Source organism: Danio rerio, chromosome 11 (assembly GCF_049306965.1).
Source record: "Danio rerio strain Tuebingen ecotype United States chromosome 11, GRCz12tu, whole genome shotgun sequence".
In the NCBI taxonomy this organism is placed as follows: Eukaryota; Metazoa; Chordata; class Actinopteri; order Cypriniformes; family Danionidae; genus Danio; species Danio rerio.
The window spans coordinates 3681885-3702087 of record NC_133186.1 but is presented as its reverse complement, the minus strand read 5'-3'; the positions used below and the strand labels follow the sequence as shown (position 1 = coordinate 3702087).

The 20203-nt window shown below is 37.2% G+C and overlaps 1 protein-coding gene across 6 annotated transcripts; it reads left to right on the top strand.

Moving 5' to 3' along the window:
* The first annotated feature begins 631 nt into the window (after positions 1-631).
* On the top strand, positions 632-20201 carry dnajc16l (DnaJ (Hsp40) homolog, subfamily C, member 16 like). Of its 6 annotated transcripts, XR_012386933.1 has the most exons (17): positions 1009-1133; positions 3822-4022; positions 4670-4736; positions 6173-6494; positions 6737-6921; positions 8336-8440; positions 8522-8680; positions 9912-10042; positions 10921-11098; positions 12466-12648; positions 13087-13163; positions 14467-14547; positions 14635-14724; positions 15201-15371; positions 17607-18126; positions 18325-19378; positions 19549-20201. XR_012386933.1 is itself a non-coding variant. In XM_073916255.1 (16 exons), coding segments are annotated over exons 1-16 (2541 nt in total). In that variant the 5' UTR covers positions 632-866; the 3' UTR covers positions 18040-20201. The 6 variants fall into 6 exon arrangements, 3 of the variants coding, with proteins under 3 accessions (XP_073772356.1, XP_021335369.2, XP_073772357.1); XM_073916255.1 differs by adding an exon at positions 632-868 and having other exon boundaries at positions 978-1133; positions 17607-20201; XR_012386932.1 differs by having other exon boundaries at positions 18325-20201.
* The last annotated feature ends 2 nt before the right edge of the window (positions 20202-20203 follow it).

Genomic DNA, 20203 nt, shown 5'->3' with positions numbered 1-20203 from the left:
GCCAATTATGTAAATGTGCGGGGCCATCCAATGGTGACTTGTTTGGTAACCTCATGTGGTGTTGATTCGTCCTAATTAAATCAGGCAAAAACTGTTAAGTAAACAGTTAAGCGTGCATTTCCCACAGACTGACTTACAGTTCGTATGTTGAAATTGGGCAGTTGTTTCATTTACTGGCAATTATAAAATATGTTTTCAGAAACCTTGCAATTTTTTCTCCTCAAAAGAACAAACCGGAACAAACGACGTACAAGTCATGTGATTTTGCCACGCGTGGATACATCATGAAATTTCGAGAACGCTTTGCTGATAAGTTTTACCAGGTAAAATCAATGTTTTACTAATGTCTAAATACCTTTTTCTATGCCTTTGTTGTGATTAGTGTATTACATTTAAATATATCCCCATTAGACAGACAAAGAATGCAAACCACACAATATACACACAATATTTGACATATTTAAATGTCACTTTTAATTGGAAACTTTTATCCAACGTGACTTATTAATAACAATACGATATCAAAAATAAGTAATAAATAATTCCTAGTTAGTGTTATAATTATTTCTGTTGCATAGAGTTTATGCTTTGCTTTTTGTTTCGTTTATTGATGTTTGTTTCGTTTTTGTTTGCTTTTAAAATAAAGTACAAGCAAAACAGCCATTTTTATTTAGCAGATATGTTCGCTTCATTATTAAAAACGTAACACAGATTATTTTAATCATGAATAAAGGGATTAATATGAGGGGAAATGAATGAATGAATGAATGAAGGAATGATTGTTTTAATTTAATAACTGTTTGGGATTTTTGCACACACTGTATGGTGATAACCCAGATGAAAGGAGAAAACTCAGAATATTATCAATGTAAGGGCTTTATTGATAAATTATTTTGTAGAAATACTTTGTTTGTTTATGTTTTCTAAATTTGTATATTCTAATATTCATATTATGGAAAATGCATAATATTGTGTAGGACTTTTATCATAGAAATTGTTTATCCAGAAGCCCTTACTACCGGAAGCACCGGGGAAGCGAAAGCCTGGGGGGACGATCCATCTATTACCACCGGGAAAACATGGATTGTTGCTAAATTCTGGATAGATACGATTACAACAAGAGTCGTGTCAAGGTATCACCATTTTTCAGCAGTATTGTGTTTAATGAAATATTTACAGTATAGCATTGATAGCGTCATACCTCTCATCAGCAGGGCGTGCAGCTCGCGCTTCACTCCACAGATGTTTAAGTCATCAAATCGGGAAATCAGTTTAAATGTGTGTTATTTGACACTGACAGTGCTTTGTCTGCTTTAAATAGTCTCTGTCCTGTGCAACTGAAGTGAAGTTATCTTATAATCACATCGTGCAGCTGATTTACCTTTATTAATCGATTGGGTGTGTTGGTTCCTATAGAAACGCTATTGATTGTCTAATTGGCATAAAGGAGGTTAATGTGTCCTGTAATTTTACTTCTTCACGAACAAAAAAACAAAGGCTGTCATTAATTTTTAAACAATACGTCGGCTAAAATGTCATGGAGTATTTATAGCAAGTCTTGTAAGACATATTTGGGCCAAGAATCATGTAGTGACGTACAGTAGCAAAGCCCCAAAATGCTAATCATCTTAAATTCATACGTTATATAGACCAATTCAATGAGGTCATTTCGTTGACCCATGAACATTTCCTGCTTGTTATCATACTATTTCATAACTGTAATAAGAGTCAATTCAGTCGTAGCTTAATGTTAAAACCGCTGTCATAATATTATTTATCAATATGTGGCTCTTTTCGGATTCACGGAAGCTTCAGAAATTAAAAATGTAAAACACGAAGTGATCTTTGTTATTGTTTACATCCCTCAAAAAAATGGTCCATATGGAAAATTTCAATTTGGGGGATCAACATGATAAAAAGCTTTACCAAATTAATAGAAAATCAAATTTACCTCAATAGTAAATACCCACTGTTGTGATTAAAGATTTTGCATGTTTAAAACATTTTTTAATGCTTTTCTAAGACTTCAAAGTTTATGATGTAAATGGATAGTGCCGGCAGCTAGCTCTCTGCAACTCTCACATGGTCGCCCACTGAAGCTAAGCAGGGCTGAATCTGGATGGGAGTTTCCACATGGAAAAGATAGGTTGCTGCCGGAGGGGGTGTTAGTGAGGCCAGCAGGGGGCGCCCAACCTGCGGTCTGTGTGGGTCCTAATGCCCCAGTATATTGATAAGTGAGACTCTCTGACAACTCTCTGTGGTCATTAAAAATCCCAGGAATCCTTCGAAAAAAGAGTAGGGGTTTAACTCCGGCATCCTGGCCAAATCTGCCCACTGGCCTCTGTCCATCATTGCCTCCTAACCTAATGGCTCCTGGTGGTGCAAAATGGCCGCTGTTGTGTCATCCAGGTGGATGCTGCACACTGGTGGTGGATGAGGAGATTTCCCCAATGTGTGTAAATCGCTTTGAGAGAGAATAGCGCTATATAAATGTAAAGGAATTATTATTATTATTATTAATTATTATAGTTTACCCCCAAACCCTCTTGTAGCTTTAAATCTTCTGTTGAACACAAAAGACAATATCTTGAAGAAAGTTGAAATTGTCATCCATAGTAGGAAAAAAATAAGATTGAAGTGAAGTACCAGTTTCCAGCATCCATTGAAGTATCTTCTTTTGTGTGTATCAGAGGAAAGAAACTCAAGCGGGTTTGGAACAAGTGCAGTGCGAGCAAATGACAGATTGTTTTGCAATTCTTGGGTGAAATATCCCTTTAACATCCTCTATTTTCATGGATGGACCCTGCTGTGATTATATTGAGTGTATTTTGGTTAAAAATGTGTAGCAATCTATCTGTTAAAGCAGACAAAGCACTTGTGGTTCCTTAATACTGTCGGATTCACATTGATCGACTGTTAGTTTTAGTTTTTCTTTCTCTTTTATTGCTTTACATGGCTTAATTTCCTGGTCTCATTTCATCATCCATACTAAAATCATTACAGACTGATTTAGTCCAGAAACCAGCATCTCTACTCTGCTTAGTGTCAGAGATGTGACCTGTAACTGCCATGCCTGATGTGCTGAAAAGTGTTTAGGATGTTGTGCTTAAAGCCTGGTTTATACTTCTGCGTCAAGTGACCGGCGTAACCCACGGCGCATGCAACCCGTGTAGCTGTGCATTTATACTTCTGCTGCTGTCTCTGTTGGTCTGCATTAAAACTTCCAAAACTCTAGTTGGCAGTGAGGTGTAAATGTTCCTCTGTGTCGAGTTTCTTCGCTGCTTTTTTGCTTTTCCTGAACACTTCTGGGATGGACAAGTAGCTCAAACTCGCTCATTTTGAGGCAGGAACCGGCGGACGTGCAACAACTATTACTATGAGGTAAACACAAAACAAAACTTTCCATCCGGAGCTCCTTCATGGGACTCCACACTTGTAAACGATCGCTCCATTGGGCTAGCGGCGCTCGCGCGGCTCTCAGTCCCGCCCAGACTTGTCAGCGCTACCAAGCCAAGACGTGTAGTTACATTTTTTGTGAGGTGCACGTCAGCAACACCGACGGCCACAGCGAAGGGTTAAGCATCAGCACCGTAGCATACGCCGGCGTTTGATGCAGAAGTGTAAATCAGCCTTAAGGCAGGCACTCAAAGATACTTCTGTGTTTAGTTACTCATTTATTACCAACCATATATTGGTATATGCACATTTTGATAATATTGATACATTTCACCACCCTACTTTCAGGATGCATTTATAGTAGAATCAGTTATTTTCTGGAGTGAATAAATGTGACACTTCCCCAATCTCATCTGTTTGTGAAGTCTGTCGCAGTTCATGTATCAGAAGATGGGAGGCTGGAGTGTGTTTGTGAGCTGCTGTGCTTGGGCGATTCTTCTTCTTGCTCTGTTTGGTGATTCATTGGCATCTGCACCCGAGTTTGATCCGTACAGAGTTCTCGGAGTGTCTAAACATGCAAGCCTCACTGAAATCAAGAAAATGTACAAGAAACTGGCAAGAGAATGGTGAGTAATAAGGCTGAAATCTACCTGTTTTTGAGCCTGTCATTCAGTGTGTTGTTCAGTTTGAATGTTTAGGTGATGTGTGTACAGTATAATTTGTAAAGTAATATTGTCAATGTCATTTATTGTATGTATTATATGAGAGACCTGCTGTAGCTTTAACAAAAAAAAAAGGTTTGTAATTGGATTTGCATAATAAACTTGAATAAAATAAAATCATTGTATTTGTTAAAGGGACAGTTCACCAAAAAGAAAAATCCTGTCGTCAAGTTTACAAGTTTTAAACCCTTATCATTATGTTGAACACAAAAGAAGTTAGTTTGAAGAATGTTGGAAACCTGTAGCCATTGACTTCTAAAGTATTTGTTTTTCTTACCATTGACGTCAATGGTTACCGGTTTTCAGCTTTTTTTCAGGATATTATCTTCTGTGTTCAACAGAATAAAGAAATTCATAAAAGTTTGGAAGTACTTGAGGGTAAATAGTGAGTAAATTTTCATTTTTGCGTGAACTATACATTTAAGTTTTTAGCCTCTATACTCACAAAGTCATTCTGCATAAAATACTGATTTTATATATCTGGAGAAATGGCAAAAACGTCTCTCATCATGATGTACAAATGAATATTTGTTTTTACGCTTTATCCACAGGCATCCAGACAAGAACAAAAGTCCAGGGGCAGAAGACATGTTTATCAAGATCACCAAATCTTATGAGGTAGGCTGCTTTTTTTTTTAGATAGAAAAAAATTACAAAACACACCAGTGTTTTTTTACAGAAATCCTACACATAAAAACTTATATAAGTTATAATGTTATGGGTGGCAAATTGTATGTTAATTTATATAGATATATATACATTTGTAGTCTGAATTATTAGCCCTTGTTTATTTTTTTCCCTAATTTCTGTTTAATGAAGAGAAGATTTTTTTCAACACTTTTCTAATCATAATAGTTTTAATAACTCATTTCTAATAACCGATTTAATTTATCTTTGCCATGATGACAGTAAATAATATTTGACTAGATATCCTTCAAGACACATACTACACAGCTTAAAGTGACATTTAAAGGCTAAACTAGGTTAATTAGGTTAACTAGGCAAGTTAGGGTAATTAGGCAAGTTATTGTATAATGATGGTTTGTTCTGTAGACAGTCGGGGAAAAAAATAGATTAAAGGGGCTAATAATTTTGTCCTTAAATTGGTTCATAAAAAAATTTAACTGCTTTTATTCTAGCTGAAATAAAACAAATAAGACTTTCTTCAGAAGAAAAAATATTGTCAGACATACTGTGAAAATTTCCTTGCTCTGTTAAGCATCATTTGGAAAATATAAAAAATGTAAATTAAAAAAAAAAAAAAAAAAAAGGGGGCTATATATATTTTTTTTTTTTCTCTCTCTCTCTATAGGAAGCTTTTCAGTATTATATTTGTGCATATACATTAGTTTAGTCAGTACTGAAGCCAAATCTGGAGCTAATTTGACAAAATAACTCATCATAACGGTCTAAAATGAGTCCACCTAAATTTATGTTTATTAAAATAAAAATGTTAAAAGGATTAAAATTCAAGAGAAACAAAAAGTGTATAAAATTTTGTTGAAATTTTGTAGTTTGTAATTTTTTCCTGATATTTCGCATGAATTTACGTGTATAAACTTTTTATTTCTAAAAATATTCAGTGACTAAAATATTATTTCAATAATATAATATATTATTATAATAATAATATATCAATAAGATCCGTTAAATCTGTTTTGTTCAAATGCATCAAAATACATGACCTAAATTTACTGAGATATGGATAGAAATATTCATTTTCAAAATGGGGTGTACTCAACTATTCTGAGCACTGTAAATATAATTTATGGGTGACAAATTCTGTCATTGGCATAAATTGTATTAGCATATTTTATAGTATTAATTAGCCCAGTCAGTAGAGTTTTCTGTAAATGCAGGTAGTTTTTTTTCAAGAGTTAATATAAACTGACAAAGCAACCAAACAGGGAATTTGAGAGTTTTTTTTATTTGTTTTTCATTTCAGATGAGCAGATTCTACAACTTTACATGTTTTCCACATTACTCAGAATTGCACTCATTCAAGCGTTTGAAAATAACTTCAATAATAAGCATTTATGATTTATTTCACACAGATTTTATCAAATGAGGAGCGAAGGGCGAACTATGATCGTTTTGGTCAAATGGATGAGAATCAAAACTTTGCGCGGCCGCCGCAGGGCTTCAGACAGTATCATGACAGTTTCTACTTCGACGAATCGTTCTTTCACTTCCCTCGGACGAGTCGAGACTTCACCGAGAGCAAACATCTCCTACACTACAACCAGTACATGAATGAGGTGCTGCCGGACAGCTTCAAGAGACCCTACCTGATCAAGATCACCTCCGAGTGGTGCTTCACCTGCATTCACATCGAACCCGTATGGAAGGACACTGTGCTGGAGCTGGAGCCCTTGGGTAAGTGATTTACGGTGCATACATTTGTTTGGCGTGTTTGTCCCCTCAGCTTGTCGTTTGGGCATATGTGAAACCCGCAATCACTGTCTGATCTGTGCTAAAACAATTGGTCTACACCGCCTGAATTATGGCTCGATTGAAATGAACTCTAGAGCGGTTCGGTTGTAGTACATAGTAGTTAGTCATTGTTTTTCAGTGAATTGAGAGAACACAACTTTATAATATCTGTTTGTGGTTTGAAGGAGTCGGTATCGGTGTGGTGGACATTGGATATGAGAGACAGCTGGCTAACCATCTTGGTGCTCACCGCACGCCATCCATTCTCGGTTTAGTCAATGGAAAAGTCACTTTCTTCCACTACTCTGTGGTCAGAGAACACTTGAGGCAGTTTGTGGAAAGCCTTCTGCCCCAGAGACTAGTAGAGAAGGTAGGAGGACACGTTCTCTTTGTACCTTTTGTTTTCCTCAGACTTTTCTTTCTGTTCCTTTGATTTGCTTTGCTTTTTAATCCGTTTCTTATTGTTCCTTTTCCTTCTTTTCCATTCTTCTATTTTCTTTCTTCACTTCCTTGTTTTGTTTCCTCATTTTCTTTGCTCTTTTCTCTTTTGAAAGGATCTTCCCATTATCATCTTTCATTTAATTTCCAGTTTCCATTTCCTTTACTTCTTTTGCTTTCCTTTTCCTATTTGTTTCATTTCTTTTGTTCTTACTCTTTCTTTGCCTTTTCCTTGAATTCCTACCCTCATTTCTTCAGATTTTGTCATTCCCTTCTTATTTCCCCGTCCTCCACCTGCCCTTTCGTCTTTGTCCTAATTTTTCCTCCTTGATTAGTGTTGCCTTTTTCTTTTCCTTTTCTATTTTCTTTTTTTTCTCTACGTGTTTTTTTTTTTTCAAATTTCTTTCCTCCTTTCTTTTTCTTTGTTTTTTCCTCATTCCTGTTCCATTTCTTTTCTTGCATCTCATTTTTCATTTGTCATCGGTTTCTCCCTTTCCATAACTTTGCCGTCTCTTCCTTTCTTTTTGCCATGCCTTTTTGCTCCTTTTCTTTTTTCATTTTCTTCAAATCATATTATTCTCTTCCTTCTATTTCTATCCCTTCCTACCTTTTTTCCTTTCGTTCTCTTTGTCCCAATTTTCCTTCTTGATTTTTGCTGCCTTTTTTTCATTTCCTTCCTTTTTCTCTTTACTTTGAATGTTTTCCTTACAGTTTTTCCCTTCATTGTATTTGTTCAGTTTCTTTCCTCCTTTCCTTTTGTTTTCCCCCTTCCTTTTCCATTTTCTTCCGTTTATCTCCTGTCATTACTTTTTCCATATTTTAACCTTTCACTTTCCCTTTACTACTTTTACTTTCCCTTTATCTCATCTCTTTTCTCTTCTTTTACATCTTTTTTCTCCCTCTATTTTCCTTCTTACCTTGCATTCTTCATACCCTATTAGTCTTTTCCTTTAATTTTTTTCCATTATCCACCTTTTTTCCCACCCTTTTTTCTTCCGTTTGTTTTCCTTCTTGATTTTTGTTACCTTTTTCTTTTTATCTTATTTCCTTTCCTTTTTTTCCTTCATGCTATTTAGTCAATTTCTTTCCTCCTTTTTTTCTTAGATTTTATCTCTCAATTTAATAATTGCTTTGTTGGCATGACAAATGTTACAAATGTATTGCCAAAGCATCTGTAAAGTTTACATTAAAAAACGTACATGCATGTTAAAAACATAGTAAACACAGTAAATAGTAGTATAGTGTTAACATACAGTATAATAATTATAATAATAATTCATATTTAATAATCTCCCTTTCTCTGTATGTGTGTGTTTCTTTTTTTTTATCTTTTTCCTTTCTTTTAGGTGACCGATAGCAACTACCTCGAGTTTTTAAATAGTTGGCATGAGGAGAACAAGCCAAGAGTGATCATGTTTGATATCGCATCTAATGTCCCTCTTTTGTACAAGGTGAGCGTTTATTAAATGAATTGTTCAACTAGTCTGTCATTGTCTCAACACGAACTGTATTCTGCTCCTTTTGCTTTGCAGCTCACTGCCTTTGCCTATAAAGACTATGTGAGGTTTGGATATGTGGATATGGGCCTGACTGAGACCTCCAAAGTCGTGCAGAGATTCAACATTAACACATATGCGCCAACAATGCTCCTGTTTAAAGAGAACACTGAGAAACCTGCTGATGTTATACAGGTAACACCCTGCTAACAAATTCAATGTAAACAATGTAAAACTGTGTACAAGGTTAGTTTTTTTTCTCCACGAATGCATCACACTTCATTTAAGGAATAAATTCTTGCTCTTAACAAACCCTTAATTTTGCTTTCCGCCCCAAGAATCGTATAATTTGTTGCTTATTATTAATTATTATTATTTTATTTTAAATTTAATTTTTAGAAATGGCTTCTTAATAATCAACAGGCTCTTTGATGTTTTTGTGGTTGTTTTTTGTCGTCCATTTGGGTGTTTTCATTGGTGTAGACCTTTAAAATCTGTCTAAGGGACCACCAAAGAAAACCAATCTTTAGGCAAATTTGGGTACATTTATGTTCTTGGGCCACATTGATTAATGTACACTGTCCCTTGTTGTAAAATATACAAATAAACAATAAAGGTGGTAGTAGTAGGGATGAGTACCGAAACCCTATGTAACCTCTATGTAACGGTATTAATTTCTCATTTCTGCCTTATTTCGGTGCCAATGGTGCAACGACAACAAGCATCAAGGGTTGCATCAAAGGCACAGATAGTAGGGGTTGAGGGCACATAGAATCAACTTAAAGGGAAAGGCATCATCTGGCACTTTCAGTGACTACGTTTACATGGACATCAGTAATATAAGTATTTGTCTTAATCTGAATAAGACAATAATACGATTAACAGTAATATGAATAAAGTGTTTACATGAGTTGCTTTTTGTATCCCGGTTTACAAAAAGCGTCACCACACTATCCAGCGTTTCATGTCATTTCGGGTGTTTAATTATTTATTTTTCGACTTTAACTTCAGTTTGACAGTTTTACTTTCATTCGGGAACATTTCATGTTACATTTCAACATACATTTCATCCCCATGACAAACTGAGGAATTGGATGTGAGTATTTTTTGTCAAATAAAAAGTTTTTCTAGAGTCATTCAACATAATTTTGTGGCTCAAAAGTATCAGTTCAGGCACCGGTACCATTTTAAAAGTATCGATTTAGCACGAATATATCTAAATAACCCCAAATGATACCCAACCCTGGGTAGTAGTGAAGTTTAGATATTGGGTAGGGCAAGAAATGATGAATGTGTTATTTGTTATTACTAACAAACAATCAATATGTTTATAATTAGCATGCCAATAAGCAGCTAGTTTAAAGTGAGAATTGGTCTTGTACTAAATGTATTACAGACTAATCTTTTTTTTTTTTTTTATTCCTAGGCAAGAGGGATGAAAAAGCAGATCCTTGACGAGTTTGTGTCAAATAATCGCTTTCTTCTGGTGCCGCGTCTGGTGAATCAGAAACTCTTTGATGAGCTGTGTCCTGTTAAACAGTTCCACCGTCGCAGGAAGTAAGCAATCTCACATAACTGTTGACCTTTTCTTTCGTATTGTGATGCAGTTCCTAGAGAAACGTCATATTAAATAAGAAAACGGTGGGTGTGGCTTGTTTTTTCTACTGCAAGTTGATTGGGTGTACTCAAGTAGGCATTTCATTCAAAAAGATGAGGAAAATGGTTTGGGAAGATTTATTACAACCTAACAGACTCCTCCTGCTCATCGTTTCTGTTTGTTGTCAAAACTGACAGCTGGCGGGGCGTGGTTAAGTATGTTAGCCACACCCAATACCTAAGACATGCGTAATCTTAGAATTTAACTAAAACAAACAGCAAGTGCATTTTCAGATTTCATTCATTCATTTATTTTCTTGTCGGCTTAGTCCCTTTATTAATCCGGGGTCGCCACAGCGGAATGAACCGCCAACTTATCCAGCAAGTTTTTACGTAGCGGATGCCCTTCCAGCTGCAACCCATCTCTGGGAAACATACACACTCATACACTACGGACAACTTTAGCCTACCCAATTCACCTGTACCGCATGTCTTTGGACTGTGGGGGAAACCGGAGCACCCGGAGGAAACCCATGCAAACGCAGGGAGAATATGCAAACTCCACACAGAAACGCCAACTGAGCGAAGGATCAAACCTGCGACCTTCTTGCTGAGAGGCGACAGCACTAACTACTGCGCCACTGCTTCACCCTTTTCAGATTTCAATTAAAGATTAAAAGGGCAAACTATTGTTTTTTCTTGATAACATGCACAGAATAATTGTTCACAAAGCTAGCAATGTGAGCTAACAAGCTAATAAGTTATTGTGGTTAGTTTTGATTTCATTTGGGTGTTGGTTAACTTTTGAGACTTCATCTCGCTTTCTCTCTGCTCAACAGGTACTGTGTTCTGCTGGTTACTGGTGAAGGAGAGCAGTTTGTGTCCGTGAACGAGGCCTTCTTTGACTTTGCTTCCTCCAACACTAAGGAAGTTCTCCGGTTCGCTTATGTTGATCAGAGACAACAGCAACCTCTTTGTGACACCCTACTCAAGAAAGACGACACAACCCCTCCACAGGTCAGAGATGGTATTGTCCTCATCCACACATTAACTGTTTCCATCCATGAATAAGCCAACGGACAGAATAAATTGTACAAAAAATAAATTAATTAATCTGAAATGTTGTTTTGGTCATTCTGAAATCCCTCAGCCAAAGTCTGTCATCACAGTGCTTCAGTATTATTGTCTCCAGAACTGTCTTAGGGTGCTTTCACATCTGTAGTTCTCTTTATTTGGTCCGGACCAAGGGTAATAACTGATACATTGTTGCATTTTCTGCCGTCTTTGGGTCGTTTTCACACCACACTGCTGTCTTTGGTCCGAACCAGTTGAAACGAACCAAAATGCAGTCATCTGACAAAATCCAAATCTCTCATTGGCCAGATATTGTCGAACATATTTCCTAAACTGCTTATTGATTGGTCAGAATTCACGTGTGGGAAAATGCCAGTGAACTCCCGCAATTAAACAAAACATTTTACTCTGGAGGGACGACTGCGCTGGCTGATTGTATCCCTGCTTTAGAAAAACTATACATTACGAAAATGAAGCGCGGCCGCTGCTGGAAAACAGTGTTTAATGCATCACTCGTCACTAGGAGGAGCCGTGAATTAATTTAGCTAAACTGCGACATGCTCATCTTGTGGAAATATTACCAACGATCCATCAGGTAATGTTTTCCCCTTTCTCTCTCTGTTGGTAAAGCGCTGTCAACAAATATTTTCCTCCATATCCCATAATGCGCATCGGCCTACGGCAGCTGGATTAGTCCAAAACGCGCAGTACTTTTTGCGGTTGGACCTGTTTTAGTACGGATCATATTCTCACCACAAACAAACCAGGGTTCGTTTGAAAGCGTACCGAGACCACCTCTTCAAGCAGGTCTCGGTACGCTTATTTGGTCCGCTTTTGGTGCGCACTCGAGTACGATTGCTGCATTCTCACTTGCCCAAACGAACCGCACCAAAAGGGAAAACGAACTCTAGTGCGATTAAATCGAACTAAATAAGGCAGGTGGGAAAGCACCCTTAAGCATCTGCCCTCCCAAAGAGCGCCTCAAACCTCCAAAAGCCACAGCACGTTCATTGCGTTTTGTCTTTATCTTCTGAGGCACAAATAATTTATTATATTAATAAAAGGCCCACACTGGCTTCTCCTACAGCAGCAAATGCCATTTTTCTTTTTGATATTTGCCGCCAGTTTATCAGGAAGTGACAATTTTGTTCTCCGTGACTCATTGGATTGAATCAGTTCTTATTTGAAAATGTTTTATGCATTAATCAACTTTTACGCATAAGTCTACGTTACATCTTTGTATGGAACCCGCTACTGTCACCTTGTTTTGTTGCCTCATGAGTTGATTGCTTTTGTGCATGTGACCACAGGTGATTATCTTGGAGAGACGTAGCACTTCAGGACGGGTGTTATATCGGACAGTGACGGGCGGATGGAACGGCAGTGATGATGATAAGCATCGCCTCCATGAGCAGCTTGAGCTTCTGCAAAGAGACCCCTCCTACCTTACCCATGATGCCATGCTGCCTGAACTTAACAATGAGTTTGCTTCTGTGAGTCTTATAGAGGATACAAGGCATAATTCACTCAAAAATTAATACTATTTTGTTTCTTTTTTTATGTTGAACACAAAAGAAGATATTTTGAAGAATGTAAGAAAGCGGTAACCATTGACTTCCAAGGTAGGAAAAACAAATACTATGAAAGTCAATGATTACAGGTTTCCAGCTTTCTTCCAGATATCTTCTTTTTGTGTTGGGAGAGTAAACGATGGCTCAATTTTCCGTTTTGGGTAAACTTTTCATTATAATGGAAGTCAGTGGGGCAAAAACAGCCCCAAACATAACGAAAGGGGAGTCAATTTAAACAGTACACAAAGGTTAAAGATATTTACATTGCCTAGAAAGTGCAGAAATACTGAGTTTTTATTGGAAATGATAGTAAAAGAAATGATTACACAATAATAAGTTTGTTTTCTATTTTTATTCCAGATGTTTCTGATTCAGTGGATAAACACCGCATATGATTACCTGGCTCAGTTTTACTTTGATCTTCTCTACTCTAACTGGTGAGCACAGTTCTCTGTACTCGAGTCATCTCATTTACGGTGACATATTTCTAAGAACTCATCAAATAAACACAGATAACATGTTGTTTACCTTATTGTAATTTTATAAATGTTTTGTTTTTACGTCATATAAATGTCTTTCTGTATGTCTAGTTCAGCGACAACTAAGTCACATGCTTTAGAAATTGATATAATTGGTTAAATTGCTACAGAAAGGGTTGCATGTGAGAAGGTCAGCTCATGCAGATTGCTTATTTGAACTGATTTACTTATTTATTATAGGGTATTTATGACTTAAATTAACATATTCTGTTACATTTATGAAATTGGTGAATCTAAAAACTCTAATTAAAAGAGTGACATTTCTAATTACTGTAATTACAGTTACAAATTAAATACAAACAAAACAATACAAACATAAAAGTAAAACAAAACAAAAAGCAATCAGAAAAATGAGTTCACAATGAAATGACACAAGGTGAAAGTATATTATATGAAAGGTCTTTTTTGGTGCTGCAGCTTAAAGACGCCTCTCATTTAAGGAATGAAGTCACATGCATTGCTGAGTTTTTCCACAGACTTCAACAGAGTATAAAAATCTTGATGGTTCTGTGGGTCTCGTCTCAAATCTGAGCTTTATTTTGTTCTATATTGGATTATATTGGAGTCAGGTGATTGGCTAGGCCATTTTACAGCTTGATTTTCTTTCTCTGAATTCATTTGAGAGTCTCCTTGGCTGTGTTTTGGATCATTGTCTTGCTGAAATGTCCACCCTGGTTTCATCTTCATCCTCCTGCTAATGTGAATGTTGGACTGAAGCAGCTGATATTCATTTACACTGAGGAAGGGCAGAGGCTTGCTGAAGAACTACTGAGAGATTTCAGCTGCTGTCTGGGCTTTCACTGCTTTTCTACACCTTTCTTCATGTGTTCAATACATTTTCCTTGTGTTATTTCATTTTATTACACATAAATTCATTTGTAAACTAAATAGTTTTGTTTTCTTTGCATATATGGACTTTTTTAATTGTTACCAACATCTGGGGAAAATCAACTGCACCTTTAGAAATATGTTTTCTGAGAAAAATGGCTTGTGCGTTTGTTTTGCGGACACAATCACAAACACTATAGTCAAGATCCATCCTTGGATTAATATATTTCATCAGTGACGTGGTTTCAGTGCAGATTTATTATGCTTAAATAATAGAACCAATGGAAAATTTAATCTCAAAATTGTTAAAGAAATTCATATTTTTAAATAAATGAAACTAAACAAGTTCACATTTGTCATTTGTTTCTCCCAGGCGTGAGATGATGCCTGTTCTGTCGCTGATCTTCTCGGCTCTTTTCATCCTGTTCGGGACTGTAATCATTCAGGCCTTCAGGTTGGAGTCACAATTTGGTTAGATTTTTTTCCCAAGCACATTTTTGAGTCCAGTTGTGCATTTACTTGTATTTGTTATGCTGAACAGTGACTCTGGGGAGGAAAAACCAACCAAACAAAAGGCCACAGAGTCACCAAAGACACCGGAGAGCTCTCCAGGCCCAGAAAGCACTTCAAGGTGAGGCTCGAAAAAAATTCAATTGCACATTGAAATTATATACAGTGGTGTGAAAAAGTGTTTGCCCCCTTACAGCTTTCTTATTATTAAGCATGTTTGTCACACTTTAATGTTTCAGATCATCAAACTAATTTTATTATTAGTCAAAAATAACACATCATGCAGTTTTTAAATGAAGGTTATTGTTTTTAAGACAAAACGCAAACCTACATAGTCCTGAGTCCTTAGTGTGAAAAAGTATTTGCCCCTTGTTAAAACGTAATTCTGAATCGTCACATCTGAGTTCAATTTCTCCAGCAACACCCAGGCCTGATTACTGCCACACCTGTTTGCAATCAAGAAATCACTTAAATAGGGCCCTTCTGACAAAGTGAAGTAGACCAAAAGATCCTCAAAAGCTAGACATCATGCTGAGATTTTGAGCCCATACTTGAATATCAGGATTGCACTGAGAGCTGTTTTTTGTCCTGTTCCAGTCGTCCACCTAAGAAGAATTTTGTGGAAGTGACAGAGCTGACAGACATCACCTACATGAGCAACTTAGTCCGGTTAAAGCCTGGTCACATCAACGTGGTGCTGATCCTCACTGATGCTTCTAAACAAGTGCTGCTCAGGAAGTTTGCCAAAGAAGTATACTCATTCTCAGGGTAAGACCTGTTTGTGCATTTGAGAAAACATTAAAATCTGTTTCTGGAGATCAACCTTCTTTCAGGGGAAAGGAAGCCCTCAGTCAAGTTCACATTACTTTGTAAATTGATTTCTACATTAATGAAAATATATTAAACAAACTGGATTGATGTAACTATTTAGAAAAAAACAGCATGTTTTACTATAGATTTTAGACCTATGGTGCTGCCATCTTGGAACGTCGCTGTGTCTGACGAAGTTGGTTCCGTTCCCTCAGCTGAACAGATACAGTGGAAGTAATAGACTGAACATGGAGACTTCAAAGCCTAATTTAACTCAATGCGTGAAGTTGTGGCTGTGGGATTGGTGCAAATACAAACATCAGATGTGTGTCTAATATAAAAATATTAATTTATTCTATTTTTCTTTTTTTTTCTCTTTTAATAACCGATCATTTGATGTGCTTTGCTCCACACTCTGTATTATGCTGCCTGACTGCCTTATGATTCCTTTTTTAATATTAAGATATTTTCTTAAAAATCTAAATATATATTTTCCTGCCAGGTTTGCTTATTTCACACTCCCTCGCCTGAACTTGCTGTGAGACGGAGAAAATGAAAGCACATCAGCACTGAGGAAAAATAAGATGCTCAAGTCATAATCTTTAAAATAATGATAGGTTACAAAATTATCAAATATGTTTATTTGTGAATTTGTGTAATTGTTTTACACATTGTATATTTGTGAAAATATATATAGATTAGTTAATACAACAATTAAAGTAAAGCATTCTTATTTTCCTCAGAGTAAAACAAATCATCCACCTGTATAGTTGAGTATTGGAAGGGCACAAATAAAAATTAATTTTTGTATTTTTTTTCTTGGAAAAATTACTTTTTGAAAAGAATTTCATTTGCTGTAATTTTTTACTTAATTTTAATGAGTATTTTGTTGGTCAGTTATCTATAAACAAGAATAACGAATAACATTTGAGGTGATGAGCTTCAAAACATGTCTGCTATATGCGCCAAAACACGAATTGCCATGAGATTGTGTTGGTTTGTTAAATAAAATAATAATCTAGCCTAAATAAAATTAAAGTGAAATATTCAGTTTCAGAGAAGCCTATATTAAACTGTTTTCACTATTAATGATGAATTTTAATATGCAGGAAATACTTTTACAATGTATTCGAAGCTCTGAACATTTTCCCAGATTACCTCAGAAGAAGCTCTGTTGGAAGAATGAGAGAACTCACAAACTCATTGTGAGAATGAAGATGTCTGCATATATGTGCCAGTTACATAAAACTGCTTAAAACACTTTAATATTTTAGAAAGTGTAGTTAAAGTTTGCATAATCAATGATTTATCTTGTCCACTGGTGACCAACCCATAAGTAGGCCTACACGGAATCTGCGCGCGCAGAATTCCGCAGATTTTCCACAGATTTTCCGCAGAATTCTGCAGATTTTTAGCCCATCATTAATTCTATTTATTTACTTGCGTAAATGTGTATATCTGAATTTATTCCGTTTTTATTCAGTAATTTATTACTTTTTATTTAATATATTAAGGTTTTAGTTATCATACTCCGCTGAATATTCCTAAAATAATTCCGCAGAAATCCGCAGATTTTTACCAAAATCCTCCGCAGAAATAGCAAAAAACGTCCGCAGATTCCGTCTGGCCCTGCCCATAAGTAATTATGCAGCCTATTTTTAAATACCTGACCGGTGCTTTTAACTGAAGCACCCACTAAGATAACTGAGAAGTTATGTGCTCCTATTGCACAGCGTCACAGACGTGACCAAACTCGTCATCAAGAACGAGAAAAAATTAAACATGCTAGACTTTCTGTGATGGTGTCACAGACATGGTATCGGTTTACGTAAACCATGCCACATTACACGAGAAGAAACGATTGAATCTTGTGTCACGACGCCCATTTGTCAATTACGAATGCCCACGAAACCCAACGTCAAGGAAATTGTGCCACATTTGTCTGATCTGACCGGGGCTTAACAGGTCCGAGTTAGGTGTGTGCACAGCATTTATAGGTCTTTTTGGGTTCCGATCTGAACTTTCAGACCAATGAAGACCTCTATTGTACATTACCTGTTTTTTCTGGTAGGCAGTGTCCCATTTTAGACTAACCTGCCAGTGGGAAAGCACCCTGAACAAAACAAAGGAACTGTTTTGAGCATTTCAAGCCTTTTCTAAAGTCCTACAAATAAATTCACTTCCCGCTTGCAGGTCTCAGAATCTCCACTACTCCTTTCTAAATGTGGACAAGCACCGCCAATGGATGGACTCCCTCATGGAGTCTGCTCCCGACGCCAGGTCGGATGAAGAGGAAGAGGTGGAGGACCCCAGCACCAACAAATCAGACCACACGGGCCACGTCCTGGCGCTCAACGGCCACAAGAAGTACTTCTGCGTATTCAGACCCGTGTTTACAGGTGAGGAAGCTGAACGTAGCAGGTACTCGGATGACGATGCAGCGACCGGAGGAACCAGCAGAACCTCAAGGTCCCGTTCTAGTTCCCGTCAGAAGGCCACGACTCTGGAGATCCACCACAAACTGGACCGACTGGGCCTGTGGATGGAGCGGCTCATGGAGGGAACTCTACCAAGGCACTACGTTTCAGCCTGGCCCGGTATGGACACCATCACACCACAGAAATAAGACTATACCCATAGCAGGAGATGTCGAATTCTAGACCCTTTTCAATCTCGATTACATGGTCGTTTTTAAAAGATGTTAAGTTATTTTGTGAAATGCACTGGTTATGAGAGGATATTTAGAGCAGTGTTTCCCAACTCGGTTCCTGAAGGCACACCAACAGTACACACTTCCTAATCAAACACACCTGAATCAACTCATCAGAACATTAGAAAGTCTCCAAAACATGAAGTTAATGAGTCAGATAGGGGAGACGTCCAAAATATGTTGGTGTGCCTTCAGGAACAGGGTTGGGGAAACACTGATTTAGAGCACAATTTGCCTGTTTGCTGCTTTCGAGGTTAAACTCAATTCCCATCTGCCAGTGTAGGCTCGTTTCATTACTGTACGGATGCCGATACCCAGATAAAGCCACTCTGTGTAGCTTTGAATAGGGCTAAATGTGTCTTTACGCTGCTGGGGGATTGGCGGCCATTGCGCTACTTTATAATTTGGGCCTTCGATTTGGTCCTGACTTAAGAGAAGCTTGTATTAAAGGGATAGTTGACCCAAAAACTGAACGTTCTGTCATCATTTACTCAGCATTCAATTGTTAAAACCTGTTGGACATTCTTCTCTTGAACACAAAAAACCATTGACTTTCTATGGAAGTCAATGGTTTTCAACTTTCTTCAAAATAGCTTCTTTTGTGTTCAGAATAAATTCATAAAGGCTTGAAACTGCTTGAATGAGAGTAAATAGTGGATAAATTACCATTTTTGGGTGAACTATACCTAATTTAAGGTTACTCATCAGCCTTGTTTTGCAGTCGGAGTCGTTATTTGGATTCTAGAGATTAAAATGTGTGTGCGTGTGTCTGTATGTGTACGAAAGGTTTCGTTAACCCAATTTCCTTATGCAAAATCTCAATTTACCAAACCGTGCTGCATGAAGAGTTCACTATATTGCATTATAAATACGATCCTTTAATGCCGTTTGTGCATGTGCTGCCTTTTTATCAGACCCCATAGTTACTTTAGTCGATTAATTCATGTTTTGCACTTTGAAAGACTCGCTTATCTTTCATTCCTAAACTCCATATTTAAATAGAGACTCTAAATGCATCTGAATCATCACAACCGGTTGAATAAGATTAAGAATGTCTGTAGATCATGGGTCTCGATTCCTGGAGGGCCGCAGCGCTGCACAGTTTGGCTCCAACCCTAATCAAACACAGCTAATGCTACTAATCAAGGTGTTCGAGACTCTTTTAAACAACTTGATTAAGTGATCAGCTGTGCTTGATTTTTCGAGAGCTGCGTCCCTTCAGGAATCCAGCTTTGAGACCTATGCTGTAGATCAGGCGTGTCCAAATTCGGTCCTGGAGGGCCGGTGTCCGGCAAAGTGTAGTTCTAACCACAATCAGACACACCTGGGCTAGCTAATCAAGCTTTAACTAGGCTTTCTAGAAACATCCTTGCAGGTGTGTTGAGGCAAGTTGGAGCTAAAATGTGCAGGATACTTACCCTCCAGGACCGAGTTTGGACATCACTGCGTAGATCAGGGGTGTCAAACTCAATCCCTGGAGGGCCGAAGCCCTGCACAGTTTAGCTCCAACCCTGCTCCAACACACTTTCCTGTAGGTTTCAAACAAGCCTGAAGGACTCAATTAGTTTGATCAGGTGTGTTTAATTAGGGTTGGAACTAAACTGTGCAGAGCTGCGGCCCTTTTGGAACTTAGTTGGACACCTGTGGCGTAGATCATCAGTTGGTGGTTTCTTTTAAAGGGGTAGTTCACCCAATAATGAACGTGTTGTCATTATTTACTCACATTCAGCTAATTCTAAACTGAATTTTTTTCTTCTTTTGAACACAAAAGATGATATTCTGAAGAATGTTGTGGTTAAAAAAGCAGCCATTTACATCTATAATAGGAACAGAACGTGTATATATAATGGAAGTGAATGGCTGTTATTTCATAACATTCTTCAGTATCTGTCTTTGTGTTCAGCAGAAGAAAAAAACATTGGAGGATGTCTAAATGCAGACATTTTTCAATTTGGGTGTACTGTCTCTTTAAGAAAATGACTTTTTATGTTGCACTATTTTGTGGTTGATTTATATATCATGTTCATTGTTTTAATAATAATAATAATGATGATAATAATAATAAAGTTTGTACTGTAGC

Coding starts and splice junctions, on each gene's coding strand:
- dnajc16l (XM_073916255.1), top strand. Junction 4,737..6,172: donor AGATCACCAAATCTTATGAG/GTAGGCTGCTTT, acceptor TATTTCACACAG/ATTTTATCAAATGAGGAGCG. Junction 6,922..8,335: donor CCCAGAGACTAGTAGAGAAG/GTAGGAGGACAC, acceptor CCTTTCTTTTAG/GTGACCGATAGCAACTACCT.